Source organism: Triturus cristatus, chromosome 12 (assembly GCF_964204655.1).
Source record: "Triturus cristatus chromosome 12, aTriCri1.1, whole genome shotgun sequence".
NCBI classification, from domain to species: Eukaryota; Metazoa; Chordata; class Amphibia; order Caudata; family Salamandridae; genus Triturus; species Triturus cristatus.
The window spans coordinates 694,919,644-694,942,973 of record NC_140595.1 but is presented as its reverse complement, the minus strand read 5'-3'; the positions used below and the strand labels follow the sequence as shown (position 1 = coordinate 694,942,973).

At 52.8% G+C, this 23,330-nt stretch overlaps 1 protein-coding gene across 5 annotated transcripts in view; it reads right to left on the bottom strand.

Moving 5' to 3' along the window:
• Positions 1–23,330, bottom strand: part of LOC146780115 (mucin-3A-like) — a 268,570-nt gene that overhangs the window by 205,907 nt on the left and 39,333 nt on the right. For all 5 annotated transcript variants that reach the window (XR_014972097.1, XM_085638057.1, XM_085638058.1 and 2 more), the window contains exon 3: positions 7,575–7,799. Coding sequence is in view for 4 of the 5 variants with exons in the window: in XM_085638057.1 (XP_085494183.1) it covers positions 7,575–7,799 (225 nt within the window). In the remaining variant the exon portion in view is untranslated. The remainder of the gene's footprint in view (positions 1–7,574; positions 7,800–23,330) is intronic.

The window sequence follows — 23,330 nt, the reverse complement described above, 5'->3', positions numbered from 1 at the left end:
CACAGCGGACAACCAACATCCCTCCGCAGACAAAGCTGCTGGCTGTGTTGCACCTGTTGGCCTCTGGGACATTCCAACCAACAACCGCCAGAGTCGGAGGAGTCTCTCAGCCAGCCCTATCCAAGTTCCTCAAACCTGTCCTGGATGCCATCATCAGCTTGGTACCCCAGTACCTATACTTCCCCCACACAGCGCTGGAACAGCTGGAGACCAAGCAAGGATTCTACGCTATAGCTGGATTCCCACATGTGTTGGGGCAATTGACTGCACACATGTCCTACTTATCCCCCTGCCAACACTGCACACTATTACCGCAGGAGAAAGCACAGGCATTCCATCAATGTGCAGGCAATAGTGCACCACCGGGGACTCTTCACCAATGTCGTCGCCAACTACCCAGGCAGTGTGCACGACTCATACATCTTCTGACAGTCCATCATCAACCGGCGCTTCCAGGATGGCACCTACGGAAATGCAGTGCTCGTTGATAAGTATCCATAGTACACACCACACACCTCAACTCCACAATCATGCAACTCATAACTCTGGCAATGCACACGTCACAAACCCACATCCAACATGCCAAACAACATGCCCACCCACCAGACCCGACAGCACAACTTACTGTGGCAACCTGGGCTAGCCATGTACATGAGCCACCAACGGCATGGCACATCAGCCACACACCAGCAGAATGTGTAGGTAGGCGGCAACCAGGTATGTGCGAAGGAGGCTAGTGACCCATGAATGAGAATGCACACATTGCCAAATGTGGCGTGGATGTGCTGAACAAACTGCAGTATGCAGACCACAGACATATCCATGTCGACACATAATGCTGGCGGTGTTAGTGTTGTGGACAGTGGACGCCCACCTGTAAGCGTGTGAGGAGTGGGCTTGCCCGGCGTACACAGGCTTGCGTAGAATAGAATACAATAGAAAAGAAGGATTTTTATATAGCGCATGGCTACCCGGGGGCATCCCAGCACTGTATTGGACACTAGAGTGGTACCTGACTTCTAAGAAAAGAGCCAGTTTTTAAGTTGTTTCCGGAATGCCAGATGGTTGGGTTGTCTGCGCAGATGCAGCGGCAGGCTGTTCCACAGTTTGGAGGCATTGTACAAAAAACGCCGGCCTCCACTTCTAGCCTTCTTGATCCTTATTACCACTTCAACATACATCTCATCCGAGCGTAGGCTTCTGTTGGCCTTATAAGGGCAGATCATGGCTTTGATAATCGGAGGTCCATTTCCTCCAAGGGACTTATGGGCAACACACATGGCCTTGAAATTCATTCTTTCCTGCACCGGTAACCAATGGAGCAAGCGTAGTGCCAGCTTTGCTGAACATCGGTTCAGGGTTCCCGTGCGCAGTCTTGCAGCTGAGTTCTGTACAATCTGCAGTTTTGTGATGACAGAGTTAGGGGCACCTAAATACAGGGCATTACCATAATCTATCCTGGAAAGGATGAGCGCCTGGACCAGCTTTTTTTTTGGCTTGGTCTGGTAGTAGTGGCAGCACTTTACGGATCATTCTTAACATGCCATAATATTCAGCAGCGTTTTTTCTGGCTTGGACTTTAAATGAGAGATCTTGGTCCAACCAGATACCCAGACTTTTTATCTCCGTTTTCGGGATGGGCACCGGTCCTATACACACTGGCCACATAATATTGGATTTAAAATTTAACTGGTTGCCAAGTATCATAAGCTCTGTTTTGTCACCATTAAGCTTTAAGTGGCATAGGCTAATCCATTTAGTAACTTCCTCTAGACAGGCGTGGAGATCAGAGGGCATATGATCGCCTGGGTCAGTGACACCACCAATTGAGTGTCATCAGCATAAGTGACTATATGAATCACAAAGGGGGCAACAATCTCCGCCAATGGATGCATATAGACATTAAAAAGGGTTGAGCTCAGGGATGAGCCCTGTGGAACTCCACGCCTAAGGGGAACCGGTTTAGAGAGGGTGTCCTCTTCAAACACCTGAAAACACCTGTCCTCCAAAAAGGACTGGAGCCACAATAACACCTTGCCGGACACTCCTATATTCCTGAGCCGGTGAGCCAGGGTGCGGTGGTTGACCGTATTGAAGGCCTCACTTAAGTCGAGGAGTATTATGGCCGCTGTGCCTCCCGAATCAAGTATTTTTCTCGTTTCCTCCACCACCACCAATAAGGCGGTCTTGGTGCCTTGGCGAGGGCGGAAGCCTGTTTGTGTGGGGTGGAGCAGGATATTGAACTCCAGAAACGTGGAACGTGTATGGTTGACATGTTTCGCTGCAATTTTGCACATTACCGGGAGGAGCGAGAGGGAACGATGGTTGCCCAAATCTGCAGGGTCCAGGTTCAGCATTTTTAGAAGAGCTTTTACCATTGTTCTCTTCCATTCAGGGGCAACTATCCCTGATGAGAGGGAATAATTAATTAAGCTGGTCATAATGGGGGCCACTGTGGGTGCTGCCAACTTTAAGATGTTGGGTGGTGCAGGATCCAATGGTGACCCCGATCTGACCTTAGTTAAGGTCACTAAGAATGACTCCTGAGTCAGCGGAATAAAAGTCTCCAGGAGGTATTTATTTCCATGCTGGCCTGCGACGGTCGGCTCAGGTGTATCATTGTCTTTTTGTGGGAGATGCTTGAGGATTTTATGAACTCGTTCGGATCAGGTGCTGGAGGGGGATCAGGAACCTTGAGGAGTTTTTTTGCAATCCGAAAGGTCTCTCTGGAGGAATTGGCTGCTCTCGAAATCTTTTCCTCATAATAAGTGGCTTGGGCTTGTTTTGTTTCAGCCTTATATTTTCTAATGGCTATCCTATATTCCTGTTTCTTAATAATTGAGAAATCTTTCCTCCATGTCCTCTCTAAACGTTTGCATTGTTGTTTTAACGTCCACAGCTCTGAAGAGAACCATGCAGACTTGTTGTAGCCCCCTTTCTTTAGGATTGATTTCTAAGGGAGCACTGAGTACAGTGACTCCTCAATCCAGTGTGTGAATTTCTGATAGTCTGTGACTGGGTTAAGTTCCAGATACGGTTTGGAATTTTCCATTTCCTGGATCCATTCTTTCACCGGAAGTTTGGGCCAGGGTCGGGTCAGTCTTCGAGTTGACTGTGTGTGCACAGCAGGGGTTGGTGGGGCCCGTGTTATGGGAATTAAAAAATTATCTGACCATGGTACTGGGGATGGGGACTTCTCCTTTTAGATCCATCAGGTTAGAAAAAATTGGATTAAGGAAGTGACCTTTGATATAAGTTGCTTGGGAGACCTTCTGGTGAAGTTCCAACAGGTCTTGTGTTAATTCAGTCACCCATGATACCAAAGGATCGTCAAAATGAAGATTAAAATCTCCAAGGAGGGTGAAATTAGCCGAGGAGCTTGCCAGGGTCATAGCTGTTTCCAGCAGAGATTTACCAAATAGGCCCATAGACCCTGGTGGGCGGTAGATCAGTATACCAGAGAATGACAGTGAGGGAGCAAATTCAACTGAACAATGATCCTTCTCACAGTCTGCTAGTGGACTCTCTAGTAATCTACAGGTCAAATGATCTTTATATAAAATTGGCGATCCCACCGCCCACTCCTGACATTCTGTCTTTCCTCTGGATTAAGTATCCAGGGAGAAGTGATTGGACAATGTGCGGCTCTGAGCTTGCGTTGAGCCAGGTCTCCGTAAGAAACAGAACCTCTGGCCCAAGGTCCTTCAGTAACATGGAGATCTCGGTCGTATGTTTGGGCAGGGATCTGCAGCTGAGTAAGAGAAGTTGATAGGTGGGGCCCGCTTGGAGTATGGGTGGATCTCGTGGGGTAAGTCTGAAGTCACAGTATGGGCATCTGTCTTGATGCTCCTCCAAGGAGATGGCATGAGTACACTTGGGACCTGGGACTCTATATAGCTGCTTCAGTACTGAGCTGGAATAGTAGAGCCTTTCTGGGGGCACAGATCCAAGGGTTCTGGCCCCTGGTCCCGTTCGGGCGTGGACGGGCGTAGGGGTGTGAATAAAAAGCACCTAGCCCTGGGTGTGGTTCTCTTCCGGAATGGCCAAGGTGGCTGTCAGGGCAGCGCCTCTCACCCCGCCACGAGGACGATGCCGTGTGCAGCGGTGCCTTGCGATCTTGTGCAACTTCCACAGCCCGGGCCACTGCTCCCCGAACCAGTCTCGTCCGCCCCTGCGCATCCAGGCCTCACTGCTCACCTGCCGACACCAGCGTGTCTCCAAAAGTGCCCACCACGTGCCTGTGCTAGCTCCACACCTGAGGCCCGCGACCTTGGCAGCCTCCTCAAAATATCACGGCCTCCGCAAGCAAGTCCCACAGTACTCCTTTCCCGTTGACGCACTCCACCGGCATACACAGCGGACAAGTAGGTTGCACATTTGGAACTGAGTCTTCATTACACATTGGCAGAGTATATATTTAAGGCAGAGCTTAAATCCCTATACTCCCTTTGATGTGGTGCCACCAACTCTGTGCATAGCATTTCGAGCACACGTGTCTGTGGATCATTGCGGACTGCAGCCTTAGGCCTACACACCTGTCCGGAAGGCCTCAGACAAATTCTATTCGGTCCGTCACAGCCAGGACACGGCATCGTCGCAGACTGCACACCTGCCCTGCTCTTGTGCCTCCACCTCTGTCAACCAGGAAACGTCTCCACATGCCATTCCAATGCCGTGTGTTAGAGATCCAGGAGGAGCTGGCTGCACAGCGGCTGCCCCATGCTGACCACTGCCTCTGGCACACACTGCGATTGAGTAAGATACACATTTGGAACTGACTCTTGATTTGTCAATTGCAAAGTTGATATTAGTGTACAGGCCTCATCACAGACTGCATTCCCTTCCAGCACTGGTGCCACTGACTCTGTGCCACGGGAGTCATGGGCACTCTCACGTTGGACTATGTTAGCGTCAGAGTCCATGGCCTGGGGGTTTTCTTCATCATGTAGCTGATACTGACATGGTGGGACAAAGGAGACTGTTGCATTCATCTCCCCCATTATGTCTGTCTCTGCTTGCTTCTGCCCTCTGCATCATGCCCTGGATGGACACCGTCCACTGTCCCCGTAATACTCCGCGACATTCTCCTGGGACATCACGAGGACCGGCTCAGCTCTCGTGGCCCTATCTCAGTGCACCACAAGTCACCGTCCCTTGCGGGTGTGCCTGTGCCTGCTGCAGTGCATCCTGGGCCACTAACTCTGTGCAGCTCAAGTGGTGCACTGGCAAATGTCTGTTGCCCTCTGTGATAAATGTAGTTGTTGGTTGGGGGGCGGAGGGAAAACCTACTCAAGCAATAGCCGCAGTGTTTGTCAAGGTGAACCACAAAAGTCACTAAATTAACCTGTGCCGAACCCTCTGGTAGTTTGACACAAAAGCAGTTAGGCTTAACCTAGAGGCAATGTGTAAAGAATTTATGCAACACTTAAGCAGTAATAAAGTGAAAACCCAACAAAATGAAAATCCCACACCAATTTACAAAAATATGCATTACATTATTTGACACCCAGACAACAAAAATCCAATTAGTTGAACCAGAGATAGACAATTTTGAATGTTTAGAAATGGTGCTTAAAAACTCAAAGCCACAACTGTGGTTATATGGTCACGCTGGATTGGGGAAAAGTTACAAGTTGAGGTCAATCGCGAAGGAGCGTGAGCTGCATACACCGACCAGGTAAGGCTCTTTGAGAATTGTACCTTATTTCCTTGGTGCTGGATGTTGCGCCACACTGCAGCAGTTCCATGGATTGATACAGGTTCCTGCGTCGATGTGCATCACGCTGTGCCATATCCAATGAGGAGCTGCGAGGCCCACATCGAGATGCATTGCACTGTGTTGGTTCTGATGAGTTGCGAGGGCTGCCATGAGAGGTCCGAGTTGAGTCAAGTCATGCTATGTCGTTTCTGATGACAACCACAGCTGAGCTGGCAGAGCACCTTTATTCCCACGTCCAAGGGTCTAGGACTGGGATGGTACCAATTACGGGGTTAGGGCTCATAGCAGGTAGAGTCCAGCTGCAGGGTTCAAGGTTGTTGGAGCTTGTTGTGTCCCTGTATCTCCGAACAGGAGGCCAGCTAAGTAGCCTTTGGGGCCACTCTGGTGGTCCTGGTTTCAAGGTGTGGATCCAGTCCTTGTTCCTTACAAAGAAAGGCAGCAGAGCAGTACCTCTTGCAGGACAGCAGTGCAGCAGGGCAAAAGAATAGCAGAGCAGCTGAGCAGTCCTTGCAGAAGATCGGAAGGGCAGCATAGCAGTCCTTCTTCTGAGTCTTCCACAGGTCCAGAAGTGATCTGAAGGGTTGGGCCTGAAGGTCCTCTTTTTGTACCTGGTGCCCACTTTGAAGAAGGGGAAGCTTCTGGAGTTTCCCACTACTAAGATGTCTGGAATGTCCTACTTCCCTGCCATGGTGCCAGTCTGCCTGGCGGCACAGTAGGCTAGTGTGAAGTCCTTTGTGAGTGTGCTGAAGCAGAGGCTTTGAAATGTGTGGTAGGTGACAGCTACACCACTCCCTCATCCTGCGAAAAACCAGACCCTCTATTGTGATGCTGTCTGGGAGGATACACAAAGGTCTTCTGCTAAATACACCTGGTCATGTGATCCTGGACACAGGCTGCAGGCACCAAATGGTTAGGACAAGAAAATTGCAACTTTATAAAAGTGGCATCTTCAGAACTGTGAGATAAAATCCAACTTTACCATTAAAGAAAAATGTAAATTACAATTCCTCAGACACCAGACATAACTTTCCTACCTACTTCCTATCAAACGTTATCACTTATTAAATGCAATAAGGTAAACCATGAATATCCTATAGGAGAGGTAGGCTAGGCAGTAATGAAAATTGAATGTAAGATTTTTTCACTACTAGGGGTGACTTATATGCATTAAAAAAGGAAATGTTAGGCGTGGCAAAGGGTTTATTTTGCCAGGTCAAAGTGGGAGTTTAAATAGGCACACACAGGCTGAAAGGCTGGGGCCTGGGACTTGTTTGAAAGACTACTTAAGTGGGGAGAACAATGAGTGCTGCAAGCCACTAGTAGCATTTAATTGACAGGCCCTGTGAACTTGTAGTACCACCTTATTAGGCACTTACAAGTAAATTAAATGTGCCAATTAGGTGCAAACCAATTTCCCCATGGTTAAGGGAGAGAGCACAAGACTTTTGCGCTGGTTAGTAGTGGTAAAGTGCACAGAGTCCCAAAAGCAAATAAAAACAGGTTTTATAAAACAGCTGGGTGAAAGCAAAAAGATTTGGGATGACCCTACAGAGAGGGCCAAGTTCAACACCCTCCCTTGCAGTTCACTTGCGTTCAGGTCTCCAAAACTTCTAGAGGTTGTGCTACTGGACTCATTTGTTAGGATTTCAGTCAAGAATATTGAGTACAACAGAATGCATTTGCACACATTTCACACCATTTGTTAATCATTTTTGTTTCTAAAGCAAAATTCACATTTCACTCAAAACATTAAGATAATGAGTATGCAATGTCTCAATCAGTTATCATGCACATATCAAGTGACAGATTTACAATTTTAATAAACAATCTTTTTGACTATCTTCCTATAACTTACTAGATGTGGTTTTGGCGGACATGGTGCTGGTAGTGGTACTGGCAGAAGTAGTGGTGGTAGTTCTTGTGTTTGTAGTAGTAGGATTAGCAGCAGTAGTAGCTAATGTCTTGATGTCGGGAGTAGGAGTTCTGGTAGGAGTAGCAGCTATGGTGTTGGTTGAATTGGCAACTGTGGCAGTGGTATTCAGGATGGCTGTTGCTTGACTTTGGCCTGGAGTAAGGAAACCTTTATAGCACAAACAGAAATACATTATGCCATGAGTGAGGTGAAGCTCTAACACAATCCCATGACATTCAATCCTTGTTACTCATTTATTTTATTAGAGTTTATCTGAACAGTTGTGCTCATTCCTGATACCTCAGAAACAAAACATTAGGAGGCAGATGACACCAAAAGTATATCTTGCAGACTCCATTTGCATACTCTTTTTAAGGTCACTTCTGTTCCACTCCTTTAACACATTCACTTATAAAATGTAGTCAGTGCATGTACTGCAGACTTTACACTACTATGGCAAAGAAGAGAAAGAGCCCTTTCCCTTTTTGCCGTGAGGGCCGAGAGGACAATTCACAAGGGAGTACACCCTCCCGTATTAATACTAAAACACAACAAGTACTCCTGGGGTTCGTGGATGAAATCCACATATTTCTATATAATGGACCCTAAAGGGGTCCTGCCCCGCTTGATAACCTATTCTGCCAAAGCCCGGGTCCACACCGAATAGGTTATCAAGCGGAGCAGGGCCCTTGTTGTATGTGTGACTACAGGGCTACCCCTTGAATAAGCAAGGTACCCGGAGATGATTTCCTCCCCTACAATAGGATGGAGGGAAAAGGATTTTTAAATAAAGATAATTAGCTTTAACTAACTGATAAGGAGCAGCTATCTGCCCTTACATAAACAGCACTATAGGGAAAATCTCTCTGCGCCTTCCAGGGAGGGTATCACATTGCCCCGAAGAAGGTACGGTACCTGAAGAGGCCCAAGCAGGACTGGCTTTAGGGTCATAGGACCATTAATACTCCAATTGACCCCCTTTTTATGTTTTAATAACCCCAACAGATCCAAGAATAAAGGGATACTGGGACCTGTTTATGTTTTTTTAACCTTTAACGCCCCCTGGTCATTTTCTCACTAAGAGCTCAATGCAAAACGGTCGAGCCCACCCTGACTTATAGGGGTCAGGGTGATCCAATGATGAAGCATGACACCATTAGGGTGTGTGAGGGTAATTTAAACAGAATGAATTGTTTCCTTCCCTACTCCCTAGGGTACCTCTTCAAGATAGGACTTCCCTCTAATACCCCATTAGGGTCCATGATATAAAAATACGTGGATTTCATCCACGAACCCCAGGAGTACTTGTTGTGTTTCATGTACTGCAGACAGCAGAGCTCTGTAACACACAGAGGTGATTAGAGTCCTGTGTTTCCAAGCTCATCTGTCATCCTTGTGTTTGCTTTGTTCGCCATTACTTTACAGGGTGTGCCAGACATGGGTCCCTTGCTCACTTTGCCACTGGATTCAAGCTAGCCTGGCTGATGAGGGGTGTTGCCCCGAAACCAATCGCAGGATGCTTGTTTCCGGTCCAGGGAAGACCTGGCTTGGCAGTTCAGGCTGGACTGTTCCCATGAGGCACAGGGGCAAGACTGATTTGCAATTTGCGGGGTCAGAACTGGGGTGGCAAAGTCAGCTAAAGAACGATCATGGATTAAACCCAGATCTATGACTGGGTGTGAGTGTCTGAAATGTTTCAGCGTACCGTACAACATCTCCTTGTGTTTGCTTTCTTCGCCCTAAGTTGGCAGGGTATGTCCAGACATGGGTCCTTTGCCACTGGATTCAAGCTAGCCTGGCTGATGAGGGGTGTTGCCCCGAACCAGACCCAGGATGCTTGTTTCTGGTCCAGGGTAGACCTGACTTGGCAGTTCGGCCGGGACTGTTCCCATGAGGCACAGGATCATGACTAATTTGCATATGGCTTTATTCTGAACTGGGGTGGGGAAGTGAGCCAAAGAACGATGATGGATTAAACCCAGATCTGTGACTGGGGGTGAGTGTCTGAAAAGTTTCAGTGCTCAGTCCATCATCTCCTTGTGTGTGCTCCAAGCTTATCTGTCTTCAGCATATGATTTTCATGAGTTAATAATGCATGTGCTGTAGACTGGAAATAGACACACACAGACCCCTTCCGTGTTAGTGCAATGCACAAAACTGGATCATAACTTGCAATTTCTCCATGCATTAATTTTTAAATTTCATGCATTATTCAGAGTGCAAAAGCCAGAAACAGTGAGCCAAATTGCCTCCCTCGGTTTATGACTAGTGATGCCGGAAGATCATACTCCCAGAAATTCCATTATACATATTGTGAGAAGCTGGCCTGGTATATGATGTCCACTTCTGTAAGTGGGCACTCTGCACCAGTCCAGACAACCCTTATGGTGATTTAAGAGGTCTTAGACAACCTTAGAAAGCTCTCTAAGTGGTAGCTGTGGAGAGCCGCCTTCAGGCTCAGTCCAGAAGGAGTGTAAAGCAGCTTTGTTTTACCAGAATGCAATCTTAAATATATATAGACTAAGTGAATACGAACCACACAATGTATTTATAATAATATGTATTTATTATAATACAAACACCTGAAAACACCTGTCCTCCAAAAAGGACTGGAGCCACAATAACACCTTGCCGGACACTCCTATATTCCTGAGCCGGTGAGCCAGGGTGCGGTGGTTGACCGCATCGAAGGCCTCACTTAAGTCGAGGAGTATTATGGCCGCTGTGCCTCCCGAATCAAGTATTTTTCTCGTTTCCTCCACCACCACCAATAAGGCGGTCTTGGTGCCTTGGCGAGGGCGGAAGCCTGTTTGTGTGGGGTGGAGCAGGATATTGAACTCCAGAAACGTGGAACGTGTATGGTTGACATGATTCTCTGCAATTTTGCACATTACCGGGAGGAGCGAGAGGGAACGATAGTTGCCCAAATCTGCAGGGTCCAGGTTCAGCATTTTTAGAAGAGCTTTTACCATTGTTCTCTTCCATTCAGGGGCAACTATCCCTGATGAGAGGGAAGAATTAATTAAGCTGGTCATAATGGGGGCCACTGTGGGTGCTGCCAACTTTAAGATGTTAGGTGGTGCAGGATCCAATGGTGACCCCGATCTGACCTTAGTTAAGGTCGCTAAGAATGACTCCTGAGTCAGCGGAATAAAAGTCTCCAGGAGGTATTTATTTCCATACTGGCCCGCGACGGTCGGCTCAGGTGTATCATTGTCTTTTTGTGGGAGATGCTTGAGGATTTTATGAACTCGTTCGGATCAGGTGCTGGAGGGGGATCAGGAACTTTGAGGAGTTTATTTGCAATCCGAAAGGTCTCTCTGGAGGAATTGGCTGCTCTCGAAATCCTTTCCTCATAATAAGTGGCTTGGGCTTGTTTTATTTCAGCCTTATATTTTCTAATGGCTATCCTATATTCCTGTTTCTTAATAATTGAGAAATCTTTCCTCCATGTCCTCTCTAAACGTTTGCATTGTTGTTTTAACGTCCACAGCTCTGAAGAGAACCATGCAGACTTGTTGTAGCCCCCTTTCTTTAGGATTGATTTCTAAGGGAGCACTGAGTTCAGTGACTCCTCAATCCAGTGTGCGAATTTCTGATAGTCTGTGACTGGGTTAAGTTCCAGATACGGTTTGGAATTTTCCATTTCCTGGATCCATTCTTTCACCGGAAGTTTGGGCCAGGGTCGGGTCAGTCTTCGAGTTGACTGTGTGTGTACAGCAGGGGTTGGTGGGGCCCGTGTTATGGGAATTAAAAAATTATCTGACCATGGTACTGGGGATGGGGACTTCTCCTTTTAGATCCATCAGGTTAGAAAAAATTGGATTAAGGAGGTGACCTTTGATATAAGTTGCTTGGGAGACCTTCTGGTGAAGTTCCAACAGGTCTTGTGTTAATTCAGTCACCCATGATACCAAAGGATCGTCAAAATGAAGATTAAAATCTCCAAGGAGGGAGAAATTAGCCGAGGAGCTTGCCAGGGTCATAGCTGTTTCCAGCAGAGATTTACCAAATAGGCCCATAGACCCTGGTGGGCGGTAGATCAGTATACCAGAGAATGACAGTGAGGGAGCAAAGTCAACTGAACAGTGATCCTTCTCACAGTCTGCTAGTGGACTCTCTAGTAATCTACAGGTCAAATGATCTTTATATAAAATTGGCGATCCCACCGCCCACTCCTGACATTCTGTCTTTCCTCTGGATTAAGTATCCAGGGAGAAGTGATTGGACAATGTCGGGCTCTGAGCTTGCGTTGAGCCAGGTCTCCGTAAGAAACAGAACCTCTGGCCCAAGGTCCTTCAGTAACATGGAGATCTCGGTCGTATGTTTGGGCAGGGATCTGCAGCTGAGTAAGAGAAGTTGATAGGTGGGGCCCGCTTGGAGTATGGGTGGATCTCGTGGGGTAAGTCTGAAGTCACAGTATGGGCATCTGTCTTGATGCTCCTCCAAGGAGATGGCATGAGTACACTTGGGACCTGGGACTCTATATAGCTGCTTCAGTACTGAGCTGGAATAGTAGAGCCTTTCTGGGGGCACAGATCCAAGGGTTCTGGCCCCTGGTCCCGTTTGGGCGCAGGGGTGTGAATAAAAAGCATCTGGCCCTGGGTGTGGTTCTCTTCCGGAATGGCCAAGGTGGCTGTCAGGGCAGCGCCTCTCACCACCAGCCACGAGGACGACGCCGTGTGCAGCGGTGCCTGCGATCTTGTGCAACTTCCGAAGCCCGGGCCACTGCTCCCCGAACCAGTCTCGTCCGCCCCTGCGCATCCAGGCCTCACTGCTCACCTGCCGACATCGGCGTGTCTCCAAAAGTGCCCACCACGTGCCTGTGCTAGCTCCACACCTAAGGCCCGCGACCTTGGCAGCCTCCTCAAAATATCACGGCCTCCGCAAGCAAGTCCCACAGTACTCCTTTCCCGTTGACGCACTCCACCGGCATACACAGCGGACAAGTAGGTTGCACATTTGGAACTGAGTCTTCATTACACATTGGCAGAGTATATATTTAAGGCAGAGCTTAAATCCCTATACTCCCTTTGATGTGGTGCCACCAACTCTGTGCATAGCATTTCGAGCACACGTGTCTGTGGATCATTGCGGACTGCAGCCTTAGGCCTACACACCTGTCCGGAAGGCCTCAGATAAATTCTATTCGGTCCGTCACAGCCAGGACACGGCATCGTCGCAGACTGCACACCTGCCCTGCTCTTGTGCCTCCACCTCTGTCAACCAGGAAACGTCTCCACATGCCATTCCAATGCCGTGTGTTAGAGATCCAGGAGGAGCTGGCTGCACAGCGGCTGCCCCATGCTGACCACTGCCTCCGGCACACACTGCGATTGAGTAAGATACACATTTGGAACTGACTCTTGATTTGTCAATTGCAAAGTTGATATTAGTGTACAGGCCTCATCGCAGACTGCATTCCCTTCCAGCACTGGTGCCACTGACTCTGTGCCACGGGAGTCATGGGCACTCTCACGTTGGACTATGTTAGCGTCAGAGTCCATGGCCTAGGGGGTTTTCTTCATCATGTAGCTGATACTGACATGGTGGGACAAAGGAGACTGTTGCATTCATCTCCCCCATTATGTCTGTCTCTGCTTGCTTCTGCCCTCTGCATCATGCCCTGGATGGACACCGTCCACTGTCCCCGTAATACTCCGCGACATTCTCCTGGGACATCACGAGGACCGGCTCAGCTCTCGTGGCCCTATCTCAGTGCACCACAAGTCACCGTCCCTTGCGGGTGTGCCTGTGCCTGCTGCAGTGCATCCTGGGCCACTAACTCTGTGCAGCTCAAGTGGTGCACTGGCAAATGTCTGTTGCCCTCTGTGATAAATGTAGTTGTTGGTTGGGGGGCGGAGGGAAAACCTACTCAAGCAATAGCCGCAGTGTTTGTCAAGGTGAACCACAAAAGTCACTAAATTAACCTGTGCCGAACCCTCTGGTAGTTTGACACAAAAGCAGTTAGGCTTAACCTAGAGGCAATGTGTAAAGAATTTATGCAACACATTCAAGCAGTAATAAAGTGAAAACCCAACAAAATGAAAATCCCACACCAATTTACAAAAATATGCATTAAATTATTTGACACCCAGACAACAAAAATCCAATTAGTTGAACCAGAGATAGACAATTTTGAATGTTTAGAAATGGTGCTTAAAAACTCAAAGCCGGGGGTGTGGCTAGCTGCCGAGCGCGATGGCCGCAGCCTGAAGGAGCTCCGGGGGTGAGACCGTCCTCCCCGCCATCCGCACATTGATCCGCGTCCTGTGGCGAGTTTCCAGCCTACGCCTGCAGCGCCGCAACGAAGCGGCGCCCATCTGTGTCACCGGGCGTCTCTCCGTGACCCGGAGGGCAGCCGCGGCCGCGCTGCGCAAGTGGGCCTGTACCTTCGGCGGAAGCCGGAACCTCGAGTGCGACAGCGTGCAGTGCTCGAGCCCCGGGGTCGCTGAGTGGCGGCCCCCCGCCCCTGCCCTGCAATTGGCCAGAACGTGTGGCGGACGGCAAGGAGAAGCAGCCTGGAGCCTGACTGCCCTGGAGGGCGCCCACTAGCCACGCAGACCCCTGGTGCATCCGGGGCTTCGCCGAGTGAGGAGCGAGGTGGCGTTGCGGGGCGGTGGCGGCTCGGCGCCAGCGGCACTTCCCCTGCGGGACAACATTCCCGGATCAGCACCATCGGCGACGCTGGGAGTGCGGGGCGGCCTGCAGGTGCTACCAGCAGTGCAAAACAGCAGAAGCGTAGACCGGGGACATTGGGCGAGGAGGAGTGCGGCCCCTGGGCAGGCGTGACTGCGGCGGCCCTGGCGCGCTGGTGTTGGCTCGCTGAGGCGCCGTCCATCGATCGCCCTGCCCCCCCTGGAGATACCTGAGGGGTGGCAATACTGCCTTGGGCCCAGTGTGGAGTGAAGCAGCCTCTGGTTTTCTATCCCCCCCAGGAGTCGTGGGGACGACGGCCCGTCACGGAGTTTGGTCCCCGGCCTCATCATGAGGGGTAAGGGGAGTAGGGCGCACCACCAAGGGAAACTGGACAAGTATGCGTTCACTAAAGGCTCACCCCCGCCGACGGACCACGACAAGCACGTGGGCACGGCCTCTGACCCTGCCAGCCCGCCTAAAGTAACGCTGGAGGACATCATGGCCGCCCTGACCACTGTGCAAGCGACGGTGGGGTCGATATCCACGGACGTGACGCTCCTCCGGGCGGACTTCCAAAAAATGGCCGCCAGAGTCACAGAGGTTGAACAGGTGACTACTACGCTGAAGAGAGACACTGGCACGCTGCTTCAAAAGGTGTCGCGACTGGAGGCCGAGAATAAACGCATGGTCGAGAGGCTTGAGGATCAGGAGGGGCGCTCCCGCCGCAACAATGTCCGCATCACGGAGAATTCCGGAGAGTGAGGGGAGCCCAGCCATGGACCTCTATGTGGAGAACCTTATAAAAACTGAACTGCAGCCCAGGGGGCTCTCCGCCTTCTTCTCAGTGGAGCGGGCGCACAGGGTGCCCGGGGGGAGGCCGAGGGTCGGGGCTCCCCCCCGGCCAGTCCTGGCTCGCATTTTCAATTTCCGCGATCGCGATGCCATTTTGCAGACGGCCCGCGTGGCCTCACCCTTGCGTATCCAGAACTCCCAAGTATCCTTCTTTCCGGACTACACGGCGGCGGTGTCGGCGCGGCGGCGGAGCTTCCTGGAAGTCAAAAAGAGCTTGAGGGCCCGCGAACTTTACTACTCTATGTTATTTCCGGCCAGACTGAGAGTGGTGGCAGAGGGAAAGTCTCTGTTCTTCGAATCGCCGGAGGAAGCGCATGACTGGCTGGAGGGGTGGCAACAAGTGAAACAGTCAGGCCATTCCGACAGGCGAAAACGACCGACGGGAGAGGCGCCGGACCCCACTGGCCGAGACGAAGCTCTGATGGCTGCGGCGCGGCTGCAGCACGAGGCTTAACCCGAAGGCGTCGGACACTGCTTACTTAAATGGACGGTGCAGGGTAAGGGGGACGACCCTGGGGTGGGGAGATGGCTTTGCTTCCTAAAGTAGCCCAGGACATATGGACACTCGAAATGGGGAAGGTACTGGTCTTCCTCGGACCTTCCGCTCTTTGCACGCGAGTTAGGTGCTGGGATATGGGGTCAAAGCGCTCTGCTGAGTTGGGGTGGCGGGCATGGAGGCAGGGAGGGGGTTGGGGGGTATGAGGGTAATTTGTTGGGGTTTTTTAGTAGTTAAGGTTTACATTGGCAGTAATGTTTGTTGTGCGGCACATGCAACCACTACAGAGCACACACTGCGCGCCGTTTGCTGCGCGCCGCTGGTTCCCCTGGTGTACGAGCGTTCTGATGGCTACTGACTGGGAGGAGGCACCTGAGCCGGGCCCCTCCGCTCCGATACCACCACTCTCCCTGCTCACATGGAATGTGCGTGGCCTGGGGGACAAAATCAAGCGAGGCCTCGTTTTACACAGTCTTAAGAGATGCGCCCCAGCGATTGTCCTGCTGCAGGAAACCCACCTGATCGACACCACCAGCAAAGCGATGGACAGGTGGGGGTACAAAATGGTAGTGCATTCGGAGTTTACCTCCGGGTCTAGAGGGGTGGGTATTTTAGTACAGAAGAGCTACCAAGTATCGGGCGCTCCTTACGGAGCATACGAAGCAGCAGCTGCTGGCCACACGGCACAGGATATATGACCTGGGGGATAAGACAGGGAAGCTCCTGGCGTGGCTTGACAGGAGGGAGGGTGGAGGGAGGGAGGGTGGAACAAGGTGGATAGCGCAGCTCACCTCTGAGGCAGGTCAGGTGCTAACAAAACCTGGCGAGATAGCGGACACTCTCGCGCGTCACTTTCGGCGGGTCTACTCCTCCAGCTCCTCCATGACAGAGGAGGAGGCAGGGACGTATGTGCAGGATCTGGCGATGCCCCGGCTCACCCCTGAGGCGGAGGAGGTCTTGGAGGCTGACATTACAGTGGAGGAGGTGCAAATGGCAGTCCTTGCGCTGCAGTCGGGTAAGGCGACGGGACCTAACGGTATACCAGTCGAGCTATACAAGCGAATGGCCGGGACGGTCGCCCCTCATTTGCTCAACGTGTTTACGGATAGTCTCCGAGCGGGTGTACTCCCGCAGGACCAACGGACAGCTACTATTGTGGCTATCCCGAAACCTGGCAAGCCGGCGTCAGAATGCACTTCCTATCGCCCGATCTCTCTGCTGAACGCAGAGGCAAAGATCCTCGCGAAACTCTTGGCATCCAGGCTAACGCCGCATTTGCCGGACATTGTACACCCAGACCAATCGGGCTTTATGCCTGGCAGGAGCACGGCCCTTAATCTGCGACGATTACACGGAGTGTTGGCCCGTGTGGGACAGGTGCGGGAACCGGCAGTGCTGCTCTCATTGGATGCGCGAATGGCATTCGACATGGTCGAATGGCCCTTCCTCTTTGCCGTCTTGTCGCACTTGGGATTTGGGCCAAAATTTAAGGCCTGGGTCCGGCTCTTATATGCCCAACCACTGGCCCATGTGGCCGTGAACGGACACATATCGAGAGACTTTCCCCTAACGCGTGGCACCCAACAGGGATGCCCCCTGTCGCCCCTGCTCTTCGCTCTGGTGCTAGAACCCTTGGCGGCTTGGATCCGCTGGGAACCCCAGATACGGGGACTTAAATGGACAAATGACTGGGAGGATCGTATCTCCACTAACTCTGTGCAGCTCAAGTGGTGCACTGGCAAATGTCTGTTGCCCTCTGTGATAAATGTAGTTGTTGGTTGGGGGGCGGAGGGAAAACCTACTCAAGCAATAGCCGCAGTGTTTGTCAAGGTGAACCACAAAAGTCACTAAATTAACCTATGCCGAACCCTCTGGTAGTTTGACACAAAAGCAGTTAGGCTTAACCTAAAGGCAATGTGTAAAGAATTTATGCAACACTTAAGCAGTAATAAAGTGAAAACCCAACAAAATGAAAATCCCACACCAATTTACAAAAATATGCATTAAATTATTTGACACCCAGACAACAAAAATCCAATTAGTTGAACCAGAGATAGACAATTTTGAATGTTTAGAAATGGTGCTTAAAAACTCAAAGCCGGGGGCGTGGCTAGCTGCCGAGCGCGATGGCCGCAGCCTGAAGGAGCTCCGGGGGTGAGACCGTCCTCCCCGCCATCCGCACATTGATCCGCGTCCTGTGGCGAGTTTCCAGCCTACGCCTGCAGCGCCGCAACGAAGCGGCGCCCATCTGTGTCACCCGGGCGTCTCTCCGTGACCGGGAGGGCAGCCGCGGCCGCGCTGCGCAAGTGGGCCTGTACCTTCGGCGGAAGCCGGGACCTCGAGTGCGACAGCGTGCAGTGCTCGAGCCCCGGGGTCGCTGAGTGGCGGCCCCCCGCCCTGCAATTGGCCAGAACGTGTGGCGGACGGCAAGGAGAAGCAGCCTGGAGCCTGACTGCCCTGGAGGGCGCCCACTAGCCACGCCGACCCCTGGTGCATCCGGGGCTTCGCCGAGTGAGGAGCGAGGTGGCGTTGCGGGGCGGTGGCGGCTCGGCGCCAGCGGCACTTCCCCTGCGGGACAACATTCCCGGATCAGCACCATCGGCGACGCTGGGAGTGCGGGGGCGGCCTGCAGGTGCTACCAGCAGTGCAAAACAGCAGAAGCGTTGACCGGGGACAGGGGGCGAGGAGGAGTGCGGCCCCTGGGCAGGTGTGACTGCAGCGGCCCTGGCGCGCTTCTGTTGGCTCGCTGAGGCGCCGTCCATCGATCGCCCTGCCCCCCCTGGAGATACCTGAGGGGTGGCAATACTGCCTTGGGCCCAGTGTGGAGTGAAGCAGCCTCTGGTTTTCTATCCCCCCCAGGAGTCGTGGGGACGACGGCCCGTCACGGAGTTTGGTCCTCGGCCTCATCATGAGCGGTAAGGGGAGTAGGGCGCACCACCAAGGGAAACTGGACAAGTATGCGTTCACTAAAGGCTCACCCCTGCCGACGGACCACGACAAGCACGTGGGCACGGCCTCTGACCCTGCCAGCCCGCCTAAAGTAACGCTGGAGGACATCATGGCCGCCCTGACCACTGTGCAAGCGACGGTGGGGTCGATATCCACGGACGTGACGCTCCTCCGGGCGGACTTCCAAAAAATGGCCGCCAGAGTCACAGAGGTTGAACAGGTGACTACCACGCTGAAGAGAGACACTGGCACGCTGCTTCAAAAGGTGTCGCGACTGGAGGCCGAGAATAAACGCATGGTCGAGAGGCTTGAGGATCAGGAGGGGCGCTCCCGCCGCAACAATGTCCGCATCACGGGCATTCCGGAGAGTGAGGGGAGCCCAGCCATGGACCTCTATGTGGAGAACCTTATAAAAACTGAACTGCAGCCCAGGGGGCTCTCCGCCTTCTTCTCAGTGGAGCGGGCGCACAGGGTGCCCGGGGGAGGCCGAGGGTCGGGGCACCCCCCCGGCCGGTCCTGGCTCGCATTTTCAATTTCCGCGATCGCGATGCCATTTTGCAGACGGCCCGCGTGGCCCCACCCTTGCGTATCCAGAATTCCCAAGTATCCTTCTTTCCGGACTACACGGCGGCGGTGTCGGCGCGGCGGCGGAGCTTCCTGGAAGTCAAAAAGAGCTTGAGGGCCCGCGAACTTTACTACTCTATGTTATTTCCGGCCAGACTGAGAGTGGTGGCAGAGGGAAAGACTCTGTTCTTCGAATCGCCGGAGGAAGCGCATGACTGGCTGGAGGGGTGGCAACAAGTGAAACAGTCAGGCCATTCCGACAGGCGAAAACGACCGACGGGAGAGGCGCCGGACCCCACTGGCCGAGACGAAGCTCTGATGGCTGCGGCGCGGCTGCAGCACGAGGCTTAACCCGAAGGCGTCGGACACTGCTTACTTAAATGGACGCTGCAGGGTAAGGGGGACTACCCTGGGGTGGGGAGATGGCTTTGCTTCCTAAAGTAGCCCAGGACATATGGACACTCGAAATGGGGAAGGTACTGGTCTTCCTCGGACCTTCCGCTCTTTGCACGCGAGTTAGGTGCTGGGATATGGGGTCAAAGCGCTCTGCTGAGTTGGGGTGGCGGGCATGGAGGCAGGGAGGGGGTTGGGGGGTATGAGGGTAATTTGTTGGGGTTTTTTAGTAGTTAAGGTTTACATTGGCAGTAATGTTTGTTGTGCGGCACATGCAACCACTACAGAGCACACACTGCGCGCCGTTTGCTGCGCGCCGCTGGTTCCCCTGGTGTACGAGCGTTCTGATGGCTACTGACTGGGAGGAGGCACCTGAGCCGGGCCCCTCCTCTCCGATACCACCACTCTCCCTGCTCACATGGAATGTGCGTGGCCTGGGGGACAAAATCAAGCGAGGCCTCGTTTTACACAGTCTTAAGAGATGCGCCCCAGCGATTGTCCTGCTGCAGGAAACCCACCTGATCGACACCACCAGCAAAGCGATGGACAGGTGGGGGTACAAAATGGTAGTGCATTCGGAGTTTACCTCCGGGTCTAGAGGGGTGGGTATTTTAGTACGGAAGAGCTACCCACTTATTATACACAAATATAAAACGGACAGTGCGGGGCGGTTTGCGGCTATAGCCATCCAGTGGGAGGGACGGCCCCTTAACATAGTCTCCGTTTACATCCCTCCTGCCATGCACGCCACCGCGCTGCCGGCGCTTAGCGAATTCCTCCTCGACCTACCGGAGGGGGAACTGCTCATTGGCGGTGATTTTAATGCAGTAGTGTACGAAGCACTTGATAGGCACCCTCGGTGAGCGGGTGGGGCGGGACTGTCCCGGTTCGGAGGTTTTCTGGAGGCCATGGGCCTGCTGGATTTATGGCGGTTGCACCATCCAACGACAAAGCAATACACGTACCACTCGGGGGTGCATAACAGTCTTACTAGGATTGACTACTTCCTGGGTTCCACTAACTGTCCTCGCAACATCGATAGTGTTGAGATTAGACCTAGGGGTATCTCAGATCACTCCCCTATACTTCTGAAATATGACTGTTACGACCTCGCACGTCGCCGTATTCCGGTGATACGTCCAGGTTGTCTCCAGGTCCCGGCGATACATAAAGCGCTGTCAAAGGCGACGGTCCTCTTCTTTAAGGAAAATGCCCCTTCTGCTGCTTCGCCAACGATATTATGGGAGGCATACAAAACAGTCCTCCGAGATCAGGCGCTCACTACCATGGCGGCGCACAGGCGTGCGACGCTGGCGGAGCTGCAGTTGCTTGAACGGGAACTGCACTTGGCGGAGGCTCGGCAGGCTCGGGACCCAACTCTGGTTTCAGCCGCAGCCCTGAGGGCTGCGCAGACCAAGTATCGGGCGCACCTTACGGAGCATACGAAGCAGCAGCTGCTGGCCACACGGCACAGGATATATGACCTGGGGGATAAGACAGGGAAGCTTCTGGCGTGGCTTGACAGGAGGGAGGGTGGAGGGAGGGAGGGTGGAACAAGGTGGATAGCGCAGCTCACCTCTGAGGCAGGTCAGGTGCTAACAAAACCTGGCGAGATAGCGGACACTCTCGCGCGTCACTTTCGGCGGGTCTACTCCTCCAGCTCCTCCATGACAGAGGAGGAGGCAGGGACGTATGTGCAGGATCTGGCGATGCCCCGGCTCACCCCTGAGGCGGAGGATGTCTTGGAGGCTGACATTACAGTGGAGGAGGTGCAAATGGCAGTCCTTGCGCTGCAGTCGGGTAAGGCGACGGGACCTAACGGTATACCGGTCGAGCTATACAAGCGAATGGCCGGGACGGTCGCCCCTCATTTGCTCAACATGTTTACGGATAGTCTCCGAGCGGGTTTACTCCCGCAGGACCAACGGACAGCTACTATTGTGGCTATCCCGAAACCTGGCAAGCCGGCGTCAGAATGCACTTCCTATCGCCCGATCTCTCTGCTGAACGCAGAGGCAAAGATCCTCGCGAAACTCTTGGCATCCAGGCTAACGCCGCATTTGCCGGACATTGTACACCCAGACCAATCGGGCTTTATGCCTGGCAGGAGCACGGCCCTTAATCTGCGACGATTACACGGAGTGTTGGCCCGTGTGGGACTGGTGCGGGAACCGGCAGTGCTGCTCTCATTGGATGCGCGAATGGCATTCGACATGGTCGAATGGCCCTTCCTCTTTGCCATCTTGTCGCACTTGGGATTTGGGCCAAAATTTAAGGCCTGGGTCCGGCTCTTATATGCCCAACCACTGGCCCATGTGGCCGTGAACGGACACATATCGAGAGACTTTCCCCTAACGCGTGGCAACCAACAGGGATGCCCCCTGTCGCCCCTGCTCTTCGCTCTGGTGCTAGAACCCTTGGCGGCTTGGATCCGCTGGGAACCCCAGATACGGGGACTTAAATGGACAAATGACTGGGAGGATCGTATCTCCCTCTACGCGGATGACGTGCTACTCTATCTCTCCTCCCCGAGACGCTCCATCCTTGCCCTACTCAACATTTGTGATATTTTCGGGAGAGCGTCCGGTTATACTATCAACTGGTCGAAATCGGTGCTCTATGTGCTGCGCGGCCCCGCTCCCCGGCTCCCCGTGGACTGCCCGTTGCAGACGGTGACGGAGTCGTTTAAGTATCTGGGTATCCACATCACGGCCAACCCCACGGACTTCTTACAACTAAATCTGCACCCCCCATTAGACCTTCTCCGGCGCGATGTGCGCCACTGGGGTACGCTACCGCTTGCGTTGCTGGGGAAGGCGGCCCTCTTTAAAATGATGGCCCTTCCCAGGTTCGTCTACGTGCTGGAAAACACACCGTATCGCGTCCCGCCAGACTACTTCCGCGCGATAGCAGCGCAGGTGACTACCCTTCTGTGGGGTGGCAGACCGCCGCGCATAGCGCAGTCAAAATTGACTCGCGGCTGGTACGACGGGGGGATAGCGCTTCCCGACATTCAGCTCTATTATTGGGCAGCGCAGCTCAAAGTAATCAACCAGTAGCTTCATGTCCCGCATACGGACCCGGCATTCAGAGCAGATAGGGACATAATGGGGGAGCGAGGTGTGTTGGCAACCCTGTATGATGGTGGGCTGACTCCGGCTTTCATCGGCCCTCTCAGACAAACGGTGGCCATATGGCATGCAGCACAGGCCAGATTAGGGTGGCGCGGGGTGCTGACCAAGCTCACACCGCTGTGGGACACCCGGCAGCTTGGGAGGCTCTGGCACAGCAGGGGATTTGACAAGTGGGATGCTATAGGGATCTCTACGATTGGCGACATGTGGCATGGGAACGACGTTTTCACATTCGACCGTCTCCAACAGCAGTATGAACTGGCGCCCTCCGAATGGTTCCACTTCACGCAAATTAAACACGCCTTGCTGGCACGGCTAACACCGGGTGTGGCGGTACCAGAGGCATCGCCCCTGGAGGACCGGTTATTAACGGATTATATGCCGAAAAGGGCCACATCGTTTCCATACCGTGAGCTGATTAACAACCTGCCGGACCCAATGGGCCCTCTACGCGAGAAATGGTCCCGTGATCTGGGGGAATTCGACGAGCCGGAGTGGCGAGAGGCGCTGGCCTCGCCACGGGAGGCGGGTATACCATCGAGGCTCAGGCTGGTGCAGCTTCGCATCTTCCACCGCTCCTATTACACCAGGCACACACTGCACAAGATCGGCAGCGCGACACATCCTTTCTGCCTGCGTGGTTGCGGGGAGGTGGGAGGCTTCTTCCATACC